Below are 14,918 nucleotides of genomic sequence, written 5' to 3'. Positions count from 1 at the left end.
AAGATACTAATCCTTGAATGAATCCAACGACCTGAAATACCTTATTTAAGTATGAATGAAGATCTTCGACTTACTGTGTCCATTGTATAATCGATAAACGTCGTGGCTCTTTAGAGACAAACGTAGGGTAGGGTATCTACCAATCTATACCTCCAAGCTATAGTTCTTAAGAACCACCTAAATCCACAACGCCAATCAATGTCTAAATCTATAGATTCCTCACACAGCAAGAATATATGCAACTCTGTTTAAATCAAGACACCTCTTCAGAAGGCAAAGAATCATCCTTCACCTCTACCCCACCATCCCCAATCCCAACCCCCCGACAAACCAACCTGGCAACCCTCTCCCCACTCCAAAATGCACCAGTTGTAGTCCCAAGCGCAACAAACGGCGCCGTATGCTCCCCAGCAAACCAAAGTCCCCTATCCGGACCAACCCCATCCCCAGATCTAATAACCTCAACATCCACATCCGCCTCCTGAACCCCAACCTGGAAATTACAATACGACCCATTTCCCGCAAAGACATCCTTCTGCCACTGCGTCGCAAGCAGCGCAACGGGCACACAATCCGGGTTCTCCACGCTGTACCCAGGAAGCCGGGAGTAGAAGGGCTGCAGCGTTTGAATTAGGGATTCCCTGTATTCTAGCGATGAAGGCGCCATCCCCGAAAGACGGTTTATTATCTCGGCGCCGCCGTCGCCGTACGTGTAGAAGAGGAGGGTTGGATGGGCGTGTGGTTCTGGGAGTGAGGCGAGCGAGAGACATTCTTGGTTCCATTCTATGTTTGGGTGCGGGGTGTATGATGGTTCGAGGAATTGGGCGAAGACAGTGTTTCGGATTCGGGTTTTTGGTGAAGTGCTGGTTGTGTTGGTGTGCCAGAAGGCGCGCGGGAATGACACGTAGACTTTTTCCAGTCGGCCGTAGGAGATGTTTTGGATTGCTTGTTCGAGACGGGGTGGGAGGGATGGACTGAATGCCGTGGTGTTTTGTTTGAGCCAGCCGAGTGGGCAGGTTATGACTACTTCGTCGAAGACGTAGTCTGTTCCTGTGGCTGTTGTTACGGTTACTTGGTGCTTTGTTTGGGATTGGTTGTTGCGAGGTGGTGCTTTGATGCTTGTGACGGGTTCGTTGAGGCAGATGTTGGCTTTTGTGGTGGCGGGTTTGGCGATGTGTTCTAGGATACGCTTGTATGTTGATGCCACGATGAAGTTGCCTGATGGATGATGTTAGAAAGTCTGATATGCAACCGGGGATGGCCTTGCTGAAGACACATACTCCCGTCAACGCATTCCTCCAGACGGAAGAATTTCAAGCTTTGCCTGTCGACTTGGTCGCCGACATATGCACCCCAGAGCCTACAGGCGTCCAGACAGAGCTGTTTCTCTTCATCTGAGAAGTTGGTTTGCTGGATTCGTTCGTGGAAGAAATCGAACAAACTTCTCTCGACGGGGATGCTTTCCCCATGGTCACTGCTGTATTTGAAGGCTTCTGCTATAGTGGTCCATACAAGGTCCTGGACCTTAGTGCCCACTTCGTCCGTGATCGGGTGGCCGTCCCGTGAGTAGGTGACATGTCTTCCACCCTCAGGATCGTATATGACAGTTCCTGTTTCTTCTGCTATGGTGCTGATTGGGTTCTCCCCCGCGCCATGAATCCAATTAGGGCCTCTAAATTAAGCATCAGCTGCTGTATACTTTCCACATCGTCATAGAGGGATAGGTACATACAGATCCACCACATGATCTCCAACTGTTGATTGGTGAACCTAAATAAAAAGTTAAAAAAGACTGCTGTTCTGCTCCGGGTAGAGGGAAGACATACTCTCCCACCAATACGATCTCTTGCTTCTAGGATTGTTACTCGGGCCCCGTTTTGAATGAGTATGTCGGCGCACCGGAGGCCTGAAATACCTGCGCCGACGATGCCTATATGCGGACTCGGAGCCATGCCGTTGTTCCGAAGACCAATTGGGGATACGCGATTGAGATTTGGGCAAGATGAGTAGACAAGGTGAATCTGGAAGTTTTGACGATCAAGTGGAGATTCTGGATGTCATTTGAGTACTGAGATGATTGGCTACCGTTATCCACTGGATACCCTTATCATTCCAACCTTGGAAGGTTCCAAGCCAGTTGCCAGCTACATCTATACGGGTGGTTATCATGGGTCTGCTCAGACTACTCGATTTAGCAAGATAGATTGTTTTGGGAAGGCCCAATTGCATTGAGAAAGTGATTCGGAAAGAGATCATATTGCGAATGCCGGGTCAAATAAAGGCACGGCAAAATCAGAAAAAGGACGGAGCTCAGTTATGACCAGCATAATAGATACAAAAAGAAACCATGCGCGTGGTCGAACCTGCTAAACCGCCAGAAGCGGGGACATGGTGAGATCACTGTCACCGCCGCAGAACTCCATGCCGAAAGCGCTTTTGAAATGATAAAACAGGACTGCGAAGGATATGTACGGGCCGGAGGTAATGGAAGGGTATCAAGGAAAGTCAGAGAACCGAGCAAAGCGCCACTGAATAGAAAGGAAAGCCGATAAAGAAGTAGTGAAGATCAACTCCACTATGAGACAATGTGGGAGCACAGGGGCTGCTTGGTTGCAGTAGACAAGGCGCGGAGATCGCGGGGAAATCGTATGAGACTGGGAAACACTTCAATCTTCCCAGATGGTCTCCAGATCAAGGTCCTGCCTTCGCTCGGCACCACACACACTCCATCGCTTGCGCTTATCGCTCCGAGCTGCATATCCGCCCGATCCCCCGCGCATTGTAGTGAATGAGTTGGGCGCATCGGAGGCCCCGCGCCGTCGGCTGGCGATAGTGGCCGCGTCGGCTGCATCAGCCGCGGCTTTCAATTCTGCGATGCGATCCTCTTCCAGGGCCTCATTCTCGGCGTCAGGGATGTCGGGGATTGTTTCCAGGGATGAAATGCTCGGGCTTCGGGAGCGCAGGCTGGTTGGAGTGGAGGGGACGGAGATGGACGAAACGGAGCCAGAGTGGCTGGGGTAAGATTCGTTGTATTTGGAGCCCAGAATTGGCGAGGAATGCAAGGAGGGGCTGGCGGGGGCCTGGAAAGGAAGGGGTGAAGTCGGACGCAGGCGACCGATGCGGGGGAAAGTCTGCGGCATCAAGATAGGAGAGGAGGTTGGCTGAGAAGGCGATTTGCGAGTCGTTTCTAATTCGGCGTTCTCGGAGATGGTTTCTGAGATGTTGAGAGAGCCCATGCGGTCGATGTAATCGTCAGAGCGCATTTGTAAGGGATATCGTTTCGCGTCGACTGGTGCGCCACGGCCATTGACGAAGATATAACGACCTTGTGAGTCCAGGCCTGGGGAGGAATAAGCGCGCGTCATAGACGGCATACCCGGGATTCCAGCCAGTGATCGTGAGCGGAGATGCGATCGGGCCAAAGGGGATCGTGTCCGAGGTGGTGCCGGTGAAAAAGCAATCATGACGTCCTCCTTACCCTCGGGGGCAACCCCATTAGGTTCAGTTTCGTGAGGGCGCATCTCTTCTCGTGACTCCATGTGTAAAGGGTAAAGGGGGAAAAAAGGGGGGAGGTGGGGTGAAGGTAAGTGAGCATTACCCTCGCATCATGGCATAGAGTAAAGGAGGAAAAGTCTTGGACCTGCCAACTAGAAGAAAAATGAATGGGAAAAATAAGGAAGGTCAAAGATGTGATAAGGGTGTGTGAACGGGCGTAACGGGCGCATGCCCGATCTTCATGGGATATATCCTAATTGAGCATAGGTCTAGATTGACAGAAAATTAAGATACTTCAATTAACTAACTATATAGAAGACAAAAAAATAAGTAAAGTACCTATATTCTTAAGAACAAGTAGGTAAAATGAAGCTATTCCCACTATTCAATACGCAGACCTCCATGCTCATCCAATTCCAGGCGTTGGAGCCCTGCCGACCGTACAAATCTCCATATTAGATGACAATGAAGCTATTCCCATAGACTGACGATAATGTAAGGCCAGGGACCAGACTGAGTGATCTAAGATGCCATTAAAAGACATCCCTGTATCCACATGGTAATCCATGGATATAGCATGGAGGAAACTAGTTTATGTTGAATGGCGCAGAGAGCATGGCTTTGATAGATCACTTTGCCACCGATTGTTCAATTTGACCAGCTCCGAACATTCGGTTTGTCTTTGCTACATCTACTATATGTATTTGAACTTGGAATATTACCAAGAAGTATCATTGAAGGCGATTTTGATGTCGACTGCAGGAATCTAGACAGCTCCAGATGATGTCAATCAGATACATATGTATATATAGCATTTGATATCCCCCCACATTACCTATTATTAAACAGTATAGAAAAGGCCAAGTCAACGGCATATAGACAAAAGAAAGAAAAAGGAATGACAGGCATATCTCAAGGCTTCGTCTTTTCCTCGCCCTCCTTGCACTTTGAGATCTTCTTACGGACGTAAGTCTCCCGCACCAAATCACCTTCATGCTTCAACACCACCCAATCACCCATACCACACTCCTCTGGAGCAACACGTATACCACGACCGCCACCACCAACAATCACATTACCAGGGCGGTATTTGGGATCCGCCTGCATGCGCCGGATAGCAGAAACGTGGATTTCAGCGTTATCCGGAACATCCCGCACCTCACCACGAGGCAACGGCCAACTAATCGGCTTCCATGACCCATCCGGCTGCAGATCCATACGACGGAACGGCAACCATTCCATAATGCGCCACGTGATGACCGACATAGCAGGAATACCCTGGTTGAACATCAGACAGTCATGTATCAGACCCTTCGTACTGGAGGTATGCAGCGCATGCCAGAAATCGCGACTCGCAGCGGATCGCTCCTTATCATCAGGCATGGAGCGGAAAGCATCGTCGTTGTCGGCATGAGGCTCAACGCACCGACTCGGCCGCCGGATATTGATCTCTTCCCGGATGGGAGTATAGTCACCATCAAACTCCTCCAGACACTGGAACTGTTTCATCTTGCGTTCATCCAGCTCGAGCCCGGCCTTTTGCGCTTCCTGCGTCATCCACACCAGTGGCGCGTGGCTGAGCGCCCATGTCTCGCCGTCTGAGAGCTTCCAGCCACCGCCGATGTCTGCGTGGCAGCCCGGGAACCAGACCTCGTGGATGTCTTGGTCGTCTTCGTCTTCGTCGCTTGAATCGGCTTCCATGACGGGAATCTGCACTGAGAGGGTGTTGGAGTGCATGCTGTGGCAGGACTCTGCGCTTCGTACTGAGCGGGAATCGTCCGGCACTGCGAGCCTGCGTCGGGGAGAGCGTGCGCGATATGTATCGCGCGGCACTCTCCTGTTTTCGCTACTGGCGCGGGAGGTTGGTTGTGAAGCTTGGTGCGAGGCACGACGCCCGGTGTGGTAGTATGTCTCTCCGGTACTGGGCCCATGGGTGGGAACGTCGGATTCAGGCTCGGCTTTCTCTCCTTCGTGCTGTTCTTCCTCGGGGGTGCCATTGACCTGAATGGCAGGAACGTTGTCCGGGAGATCGTCCTGGGGCTTCTCTTTGTTGTCATGGTGGAAGAGATGTAGATGGTTCTTGGGGATATGGGGGCGGTGGTGGTGGTGTCTCTTCTTCTCCTTTGGACGCACCTCAGAGATCAAATCCTGACGGAACTTCGCGCGGCGCTCGTCAATACCCACAGCATGGCGAATCACCTTGGCCGAGCTGCGTGCTGTGTAAGGAAACTTGGTACGCTGCATCCACGCGGACTCAAAGCGTGGCACACTGTTGACGGTGTCGAAGAGCCCCATGAAACGGATACGCGAGATAGGGCGACTGAACGTTTCACGGAAGGCCTTCATGTATGCGAAGAGCTTCTCCTTCTCTATGCGGTCTTCTTCCGAGTCGTAGGATCGCTGCTGCCATTTGGCGAACGTCTTCCATGCAAAACGGACCAGCTCCTCGTTTCCTGCTTCGAGTAGACCGATATAGTCCAGCATCTCTGCCAGAAATCGCGCGATATACGAACCACGACTAAATCCGATGAAGAAGATCTCATCGCCAGGCGAATAGTATCGCATCAGGAACTTGTACCCACCCATGACATGCTCGTCAAAGGAAGATCCGACCGCCGAGTCCTTGGCCTTTTGATAGGCGGACTTGATACGCTGAATCCGACCATGACTACTCAGCGACTTCGAAGTCACATATGTACCAATGCCCGGCTGGTAGTAATGATACTGGTGGCTTTTGCTGCGGTCAAGCATCTGCGATTCTTTAGCACTGGTTCAAAAGCTTGGCTCGCAGTCCCACTTACGCGAAAGATCTTGAGCACATTACTATCTGACTCGTCGCCGGCGAATTTGTTTCCAGTACCATCAAAACATAGCACAAACTGCTTCGGCGCGGCCGACGGACCTTGGTGTTCATACCCATAAGCCATGATGCCACGGAATACGCAGTCGGCCAGACAAAAATTGTACGGAACTTCAGGCACACCTGATAAGACCCGAAGGGGGCTATATACGAGAAGGGGGGAAGGCTCAAAACTGGGATGACGCTTCCATGCAGCTGGACACAACTCGTATTACACGAATCAGCGCTCTACGCTGGGCCCGACACAGAAGGGGGTTGGCAGGATGATAATAAACAATCCACTCCGCTAGTCGATCACTGCAGGTTTGTGGAAAGTATACGTCAAATCGGAGCGGGCTGACGGGCGGGTCTTCGACTTGGCACATTCTCATCATAGCCTGAGCCGTTCTGGTTTACTTTTCCAAGGTTGGGATTATTTTATGTAAACGATCACTGACTTGCGTGCAGGTGCAGGTTACAGGAAGCCCTACTTCGTGCTAACGGGGGTGTACAACATATTCTACCCAATGAAGCCCTACTTCGTTCCAACGGGAGGTGCGTTCTATCCAATGGAGACGCGCCGGCAATTATTGCTGGATATGCGGGTTTATTGTGAACAGGGCTGAACCTGACTCGAGAACTTCTGCACGAGGGAGGCGGGTTGCGCGGCCCGGACCTGGGAAGTGTGAATTTGGAATTCTCACAAGATGGAGCTGAACAGAGACCAAAGAGAGACGTACGGATCTTTACTACTCCATACACGAGTTATCATTGGCCCTATGAGGATTTGAAAGGAGAGGATGCTAGGTGGTGTTCGGGACATTATTGCCGATCATTCTCCATACGGCTTATTTGGTAATGATTCAGGAGGTGCAAGGGGTATGAGGGGGTGTTCCTACTGAGCGTGTTCTCCGGCGGATCGGTTCGGTGTTGAGCGATCGGATCTATATTTGGCGCTAGATTGCGAAAGGATGTATCGATATCTACACATTGGTTCATAGTGCTGCATGGGCCTGGGACATGACCCACTGGTGGATCTGTTTTTGCTGTCAAGTTTTCTTCTTTTAAGATTAAGACTCTAGAAAGTATTTCGAGGTGTCATTGCTCAGGTGGGATTACAATGATCACCTGTAATAAAACTTAGAACCTCATCACATACTGCATGGCCAAAAATATGGAAATTTATTACAAGCCATCCACGTAAAATTGTTCCGAGCTGAAAGGGATTGTCGATACCCGAAATGGAAGGGAAGAAGAGTGGGACTTCCAATCTTTTTCTTCATATTTTTTTTCCCTTTTTTTTTCATATCCCGAAAAAAAGGAAGCCAATGGATTATTCGGATTTACGACTGAACAAGGGATTGTATATCGGCTACGGAGTACTCCGTACGGAGCATGGAGTGATCTTAAGAGAACCAGGTTTATGCATAGATTATCCATCCATGGGTAGGTATCCGGGAGCGGCCTAAGCCATGGTCGACCCGTGGTTCGTCCTAAGGTTAACTATGAGATTGAAATATTAAAGGAAACACTCCTACGGAGTACTTCCTATGGAGTATCTTGGTCATCTATCATCTTCGCTTTTTCAAAAGAAAGGGGGATCTCTCATTTTCGCGTGGAAACTCCCATTTTGCCGAAGAAAGACGCCACGAGGATCGGTAGACGAAAATTAAGACCCTGAAAGTGGATGCTCTGAGATGGGTCAGATTCTGAATCATTCGCGATGACTGGCAGATTCAGCTGCCAATGACAGACGGCACAATATGGTTCGTGCAGGTCGGTGGCCCGTTCACCACTTAAAATCCATAGTAAGTGGGTGAACAGGTGGGCCTGTGCCGATCAAAACAAAAGAAAAAGAAGAAAAAAAAAAAAAAGAGGTTTCTTTCCAAGATAATTTCAAGGACAACTTCTGCTTCTATCACATTAGAGCCTTTCCTTGCGTCCCAACTCCTACCGAGTTCGGGGTATGGAGGAGTACTACCTCATGTCCTACACAACTTAACCTTAATTGGGGCAAATTATGCAATAAAAGCATGACAGCGCACCCCCAGCCAGCCACCGAGTATATTGAAATTCTTTTTCGAGGATGTACTCCGTACTCTTGTAGCGAAATCCCGAACATCCTCCCCCCCCCCACTTTATGTTTAGTTCGATCTTGAGATCCCTTTGCAGTTCTGTAGGGAGTACAGAGTACGGAGCACGGGGTCCCTCGTATAAATACAAAATGTACACCGCTGATTGTATTCTCACAGTCATTGGCCAATATCCGCTCTTCCGGGGCTGGTGATGTATAGATCCAGATTTGGACTTGCTTGTCAGCTCAAATCCTGGTTATCTCATGCATGTCACAACCTTGGCCATATCATATTCTCTTGAATCATGTCGCTCCAACCTAGCATTGTATTCGGGTATTCCGTATACATACTAGAAGATATGCCCCCTTTTCTCAGGTATCCAAGGTCATAAATGATGATCAATTACTACATCTAGACACCTCATCGTCGAGAGTCCACTAGTACTCCGTATAGAGACTCCACTTGGGAATTGAGCTTTTACCATGCGGGGCTGGGATATTTGTTACAGACTAGGTTCAAGCCCGAGAAGAGATCGGCCTAATGCTCTCCATCAAATCAATGCCGCAGTCAATCAGCTATTGGTGATAGCAAATCCGCCACCTTTGGGACGCTCCACAGTCCTGCAGCTGACTTGCGTCGCCCGTACAGCTCGTTTTAAACAGCGCCGTCGAGCTTCTGATTTATTTCCCCCTGATCTGGCCCTTGCTAGCCATTTTGTGTTCCTTCTTTTAACTTCCTTTCTCCTCTTGACTTGTCTGTGTCATCATTCTTCACGATGTTGAAGAGATTCTCCACTCAGTTCAAGCGGTCCAAGGACTCCAAAGACCCCAAGGAGTCCAATGGTGATGCCGAGCCTAAGAGCACAGACAAGAGCAGCAAGCGCGCCTCTAAGGTCTCGCCATCTCCGAAGTCCACTCATAAGGAGGAGAACCATGTCGTGAAGCGTTCTGAGGTGGTTGCTGTATTCGACAAGTATGCGCAAGCAATTCATGCTTCGCAAGAGCCTCTGCCCAACCAAACCAGTGATGGCGCCTACTTGAAGCACGACAAGTCATCCGGTCTCATCAATGACATCAAGGCGCTGGGATTCCGCGATGTCGGCACTGTCAAAGACCTGATTGCGAGCAAAGCCTCCGGCGGAATTATTGATGACAAGACCTATTTGATGGAGCGCATAATCCAGATGGTCGCGGACTTGCCCGGTAACTCCAAGAACCGCACCGACCTCACCGGTTTATTCCTGGATGACCTCTGGAACTCAATTCCTCACCCGCCTCTCTCGTGAGAAATCCCCAATTGGAGACTACTGTTTTGCAATTGTGCGCTAACGCTGTGAATAGTTACATGGGAGATGATTACAAGTATCGCTCGGCCGACGGCTCAAATAACAACCCTACTCTGCCGTGGCTGGGAGCTGCTAATACCCCATACTGCCGCACCATTGCTCCCCTGACCATCCAGCCCAGCGGATTGCCCGACGCCGGTCTGATCTTTGATACCCTCTATGCCCGTCAGGAGTTCACCCCGCACCCCAACAAGGTCTCCAGTGTTTTCTTCGACTGGGCCTCTCTGATCATTCACGGTAAGTCAGTTCCACGGAAAGTCACGATCCAGGCGCTAATGTGCTGGTTTCACACATAGATATCTTCCAGACCGACTACAGCCAACAGCACCTGAACCAGACCTCTGCTTACCTTGACTTGTCCATTCTGTACGGAGATGTCAAGGAACAACAGGATAAGATCCGTTCCCACGAAAACGGAAAGCTGAAGCCCGATTGCTTCTCCGAAGGTCGTCTGCAGGCCCTTCCTCCTGCCTGCGGTGTTCTGCTGGTTATGCTGAACCGTTTCCATAACCACATTGTTACCCAGCTGGCTGCCATCAACGAGAATGGTCGCTTCAGCGCACCCCGCCCTGGTCTGTCCGAGGAGGAGACCAAGGCTGCCTGGGCCAAGCGTGATGAGGACCTGTTCCAGACCGGTCGTCTTATCACCTGTGGTCTCTACATCAACATCACTCTGTATGATTACCTGCGCACCATTGTTAACTTGAACCGCACAAACTCCACCTGGTGTTTGGATCCCCGTGCGCAGGCTGAGAAGGCCGACGCCACTCCTTCCGGTCTCGGAAACCAGTGCTCTGTCGAGTTTAACTTGGCCTACCGTTGGCACTCGACCATCAGTCAGGGTGACGAGAAGTGGATTGAGCAGATCTATTACGACCTTATGGGCAAGCCTGCTGAGCAGGTCAGCATGCCTGAGCTACTGATGGGTATGAAGAAGGTTAAGGGTATGCTTGAGGCTGACCCTGCCAAGCGTACCTTCGGCCACCTGCAGCGTAATGCGGATGGATACTTCGATGACGGAGAGCTTGTCAACATTCTGACTCGTGCTACCGAGGATGTGGCCAGCTCTTTCGGTCCCCGAAACGTACCCAAGGCCATGCGCTCTATCGAGATCCTCGGAATCGAGGCTTCGCGTAGATGGAACGTCGGTTCTCTCAATGAGTTCCGTAAGCACTTCGGCCTGAAGCCTTACGAGACTTTCGAAGACGTCAACTCCAACCCCGAGATCGCTAATACTCTCCGTCACCTCTACGAGCACCCCGATTACATTGAGCTGTACCCCGGTATCGTCTCCGAGGAGGCTAAGGAGCCCATGATCCCTGGTGTCGGTATCGCCCCGACCTACACCATCTCCCGTGCTGTGCTGTCGGATGCCGTCGCCCTTGTCCGTGGTGACCGTCACTACACTATTGACTACAACCCCCGTAACCTGACCAACTGGGGTTACAATGAGTGCCGTTACGACCTCAACATCAACCAGGGCTGTATCTTCTATAAGCTGGCCACGCGCGCCTTCCCCAACCACTACAAGCCTGACTCCATCTACGCCCACTACCCTATGACCATCCCCAGCGAGAACCGCAACATCATGAAGGATCTGGGCCGTGAGCAGGATTACTCCTGGGACAAACCCGCCTTCATGGAGCCTCGTGTCAATCTGACCTCCCACCAGAATGCCAAGCTGCTCCTCGAGAACCAGAAGGACTTCCGTCCCAGCTGGGCCCGCTCCATGTCTGAACTCTTCGGCAAGGGCGAGTTCGATACGAAGCAGCGCGAGGCTATCGGCAAGGCTCTCAACACCGAGGAGTTCCCCAAGCTCGTCAAGACCTTCTACGAAGATATCACTGAGCGCTTGATTGCTGAGAAGGGTGGCCAGTTGGGCAAGATCAACCAGATCGATATCACTCGTGATGTCGGTAACCTGGCCCACGTCCACTTCGCCTCTACTATCTTCGGCGTTCCCCTGAAGACCGAGGATAACCCGCGGGGACTCTTCACCGAGCACGAGATGTACATGATCCTTTCCACCATCTTCTCCGCGCTCTTCTTCGACGTCGACGCTCCTCGCTCGTACGCTCTGAACCGCGCCGCCTCCGCCGTCTCCAACCAGCTCGGTCAGGTCGTCGAGGCCACTGTCAAGGCGGACACCAACAGCGGTCTCTTCGCCGGCATCATGGACAACTTCCGTCCCCATGACAACGCTCTCCGGGAGTTCGGAACAGAAGCTATCCGCCGCATGAAGGAGGCAGGCTCCAGCGCCTCTGACATTACCTGGTCCGCTATTGTCCCGACAATCGTCGGCCTTGTCCCCAACCAGGCTCAGGTCTTCACCCAGATCATCGAGTTCTACACTGCGCCCGAGAACAAGGCCCACCTGGCTGAGATCAACCGCTTCGCCAAGACCGATTCCGCCGAATCGGACGAGAAGCTCTACCGCTACTGCCTGGAGGCCGTTCGTCTGAACGGCACCTTCGGCGCCTTCCGCGAGGCCAAGGAAACCGTCACCGTCGAGGAAGACGGCAAGACCTACACCGTCCAGCCCGGGCAGCAGGTCTTCGCCTCCTTTGACCAGGCCAACCACGACCCCAGCGTTTTCCCTGAGCCCAACGAGGTCAACCTTGACCGCCCTCTTGACTCGTATATCAACCACGGCCAGGGTCCCACCACCGGCTTCGGCGAGCAGGTCACTAAGATCGCGCTCATTGCTATGCTGCGTGTCGTCGGTCGTTTGCAGGGTCTCCGTCGTGCTCCTGGCGCCCAGGGCCAGCTTAAGAAGATTCCCCAGGAGGGTGGCTACCAAGTTTACCTCCGCGGTGACGGAACTGCCTACTGTCCCTTCCCGATGTCGCTTAAGCTGCACTGGGATGGTCCATTCGAGCAAAAGAAGAAGGTTACATCTTCCTGAGTGTCTCTTTCCGAATTCGTTAGTTGAGGCTTCTTATATGAAGCTGCGGACATGTCATGTTATGGGAGGTAATTAATTTGGGTCGGCTATGATTCTATGCCTTTGTTGACGTTTTGTTTTCGACGACTGTTTGGTTGTCAGGATATCCTCGAATTGTTGAAGTTTATTTATAACAGTGTAGTGTATAGTTCATGATTGTTTCTCTGATTTCATTTTCCCATTTGGTAGAGACAATATCAAAAAGTTCAAGCAACGTTAATATCGTTGGAAAGAAATCTAGCCATTTTTCATAGAGAACTGCATTGAAATCACTACATGTATTTACAAATAACTCCCACGAGCATCCGTATACCAATTTGGACCACTACCATATTTAGCTACCATTCTTGCTTCATGTTCAGCCTCAGCTAAATCCTCTGCTTTTTGAGCCTATGCTTCATCATCCAATTCCTTGGCATGTTTTGCCTGTTGGCGCTGCCGCTTTTTGGAATCAATATCCCGCCTTTTTGTTATCATCCGATTTGCACGGGTAGGACTGAGTACTGAATTAGATGCCCCAAGAATCGATTTCCTGTTTCTCGGCTCATTCCTGGCTTCTTCGTGGAATTGAGACTTCTTTAAAGACTCCTTCACCAAATCGATCTGTTGAGACAAATATGAATTTGCATCCATACTACGCTGGATATGCTGTTTCACTTGCTGATTTAGATTTTCCAGATTTTCCAGATCCTTAATAAGTTTAGCATTAAGCTTATTAACCCGAGCGACAGTATCAGGCGGCGAATTGGTGGCTGAGCTCGATATATCTGGCGGGGGTGAGGGTGTGAAGATGCGAGGAGGAGCACCCTCACTCTCGCTTTCCAATCTGGCTTTTTCGGCTGGCTTTAGGCTGACGAATGGGATGTCTGGGGGGAGGCGCTTGATGAAGCGGTATACCCAGTTACGGCCAACCTGCCGATCGGAACCAGCATCTTTTAGAAGCCTGTTTGCAGAGCGCTCAATGAGCTCTGGTGTGTTTAAAGTATGTGAATCCCGTAGTGCGTAAACCCAGGATACCAATGCTTTTTCTTGCATTGGATTTAATGCCTTGTTGGGTTGGATACGCGTCGTATGAGGTTGGTGGCCAGCGACGCGACTACGTAGCCGGCCCCGTGTAATCCCGAATTCCCGCGCCAATTTAGCTAAATTAGGTTTATCGCTCTGGTTGTAGGCAGTTAATGCCTGCTGGGTTCGTATTTCAACATCTTCAATTTGATCCGACATGGTGGGGTGGTGTAAAAAGAATAGTAAATTGAGAGATGGAAAAAGGGTGAAATGCCGAGAAAGGGTTAAATGCTGGGGCGCACCAACACCGGGTAGTGTGTTGGTGGGCTTGGCACGATTACCAGGGTCGAGCTATATTTGTTGCAACCCCAACCTCACAATTGCAGCATTACACAACAGGAAACCCCTCAATACTCTTCAAAATGCCACCACCAAAGACAGCAAAGGGCGAATACATCGAGACCGTAAGCAACACCCCCGTAATACCCTCAATTCTCACCACCAAACTTCCCAACCCAATCCAAAACAGAAGAACCCCAACCTAACCCACCACAAAACAGGACACAGGAAATAAAATCTCCCGACGGTCCCAAATCCACGGTACACAACACATTATTCTCGGCGGCAAGACGGTAATCCAAGCCGAAGCCGTAATCCGTGGCGACCTATTCCGCACGGCAACACTTCCCACCGATCCAAACAATGCTTCCGCAGCAGCAGCCCCGAACCCCAGCACGCCCAGCGTGGCGATAACAGTCGGGCGATACAGCTACATTTCTAAAAGCGCGATCCTGCGCCCGCCCAGCCGGCTACACCGCGGCATACACTCGTTCTACCCGCTCAAGATCGGCGACCATGTTTTTGTCGGCGAGGGCGCTGTTGTTGAGGCTGCGTCGCTGGGGAATCATGTTCACGTTGGGAAGGGAGCTGCTGTAGGCAGTATGGCTATCATTAAAGATTACGCTTATGTGCTTGATGGCGCGGTTGTTCCGCCTGGTATGGTTGTGCCGAGCTGGTGTATTGTTGGTGGCAGGCCGGCGAGGATTGTCGGGGAGGTTGGGGAGGGATATGGTGTTGAGGGGGCTGAGGGGGGTATGGCTAGAGAGAGGTATCGGGTTGTTGGAAGGACTTGAGAGGTTCGTGGGTTTCGGCTTTGGTTTCTTTTACTGGTTTTATGATACCCCTGCTACTTTTAATGTTATTTGTGTTTTGATA

At 51.0% G+C, this 14,918-nt stretch overlaps 6 protein-coding genes across 6 annotated transcripts; 2 read left to right on the top strand and 4 right to left on the bottom strand.

The window, feature by feature from the left end:
• Nucleotides 1-253: 253 nt before the first annotated feature.
• N7525_000948 (flavin monoamine oxidase family protein) lies at nt 254-1,952 on the bottom strand (the record flags this gene model as incomplete). The annotated part of the gene is made up of 4 exons (XM_002561821.1): nt 254-1,218; nt 1,281-1,672; nt 1,733-1,770; nt 1,827-1,952. 4 exons carry the CDS (start codon nt 1,950-1,952, stop codon nt 254-256), a joined length of 1,521 nt encoding a protein of 506 aa, XP_002561867.1.
• Nucleotides 1,953-2,666: 714 nt separating this feature from the next.
• On the bottom strand, nt 2,667-3,539 carry N7525_000947 (uncharacterized protein; the record flags this gene model as incomplete). Its single annotated transcript, XM_002561822.1, has 1 exon — nt 2,667-3,539. The coding sequence occupies one exon, from the start codon at nt 3,537-3,539 to the stop codon at nt 2,667-2,669; it is 873 nt and encodes a 290-aa protein (XP_002561868.1).
• Nucleotides 3,540-4,407: 868 nt separating this feature from the next.
• Nucleotides 4,408-6,422, bottom strand: N7525_000946 (T6SS phospholipase effector Tle1-like catalytic domain-containing protein; the record flags this gene model as incomplete). Its single annotated transcript, XM_002561823.1, has 2 exons — nt 4,408-6,246; nt 6,297-6,422. The coding sequence occupies 2 exons, from the start codon at nt 6,420-6,422 to the stop codon at nt 4,408-4,410; spliced, it is 1,965 nt and encodes a 654-aa protein (XP_002561869.1).
• A 2,762-nt stretch (nt 6,423-9,184) lies between these two features.
• On the top strand, nt 9,185-12,659 carry N7525_000945 (peroxidase/cytochrome P450 family protein; the record flags this gene model as incomplete). The annotated part of the gene is made up of 3 exons (XM_002561825.1): nt 9,185-9,690; nt 9,750-9,991; nt 10,051-12,659. The coding sequence occupies 3 exons, from the start codon at nt 9,185-9,187 to the stop codon at nt 12,657-12,659; spliced, it is 3,357 nt and encodes a 1,118-aa protein (XP_002561871.1).
• Nucleotides 12,660-13,088: 429 nt separating this feature from the next.
• Nucleotides 13,089-13,922, bottom strand: N7525_000944 (DNA-binding domain-containing protein; the record flags this gene model as incomplete). Its single annotated transcript, XM_002561826.1, has 1 exon — nt 13,089-13,922. One exon carries the CDS (start codon nt 13,920-13,922, stop codon nt 13,089-13,091), a length of 834 nt encoding a protein of 277 aa, XP_002561872.1.
• Nucleotides 13,923-14,125: 203 nt separating this feature from the next.
• Nucleotides 14,126-14,836, top strand: N7525_000943 (dynactin subunit 5; the record flags this gene model as incomplete). Its single annotated transcript, XM_002561827.1, has 2 exons — nt 14,126-14,167; nt 14,264-14,836. 2 exons carry the CDS (start codon nt 14,126-14,128, stop codon nt 14,834-14,836), a joined length of 615 nt encoding a protein of 204 aa, XP_002561873.1.
• Between the last annotated feature and the right edge of the window lie 82 nt (nt 14,837-14,918).

This window comes from Penicillium rubens (assembly GCF_028828025.1).
Source record: "Penicillium rubens strain IBT 27055 chromosome Unknown utg000001l_segment0_segment0, whole genome shotgun sequence".
Taxonomy (NCBI): domain Eukaryota; kingdom Fungi; phylum Ascomycota; class Eurotiomycetes; order Eurotiales; family Aspergillaceae; genus Penicillium; species Penicillium rubens.
Note: the sequence above shows the minus strand (reverse complement) of the source record. Positions and strands in the feature narration are given on the sequence as shown.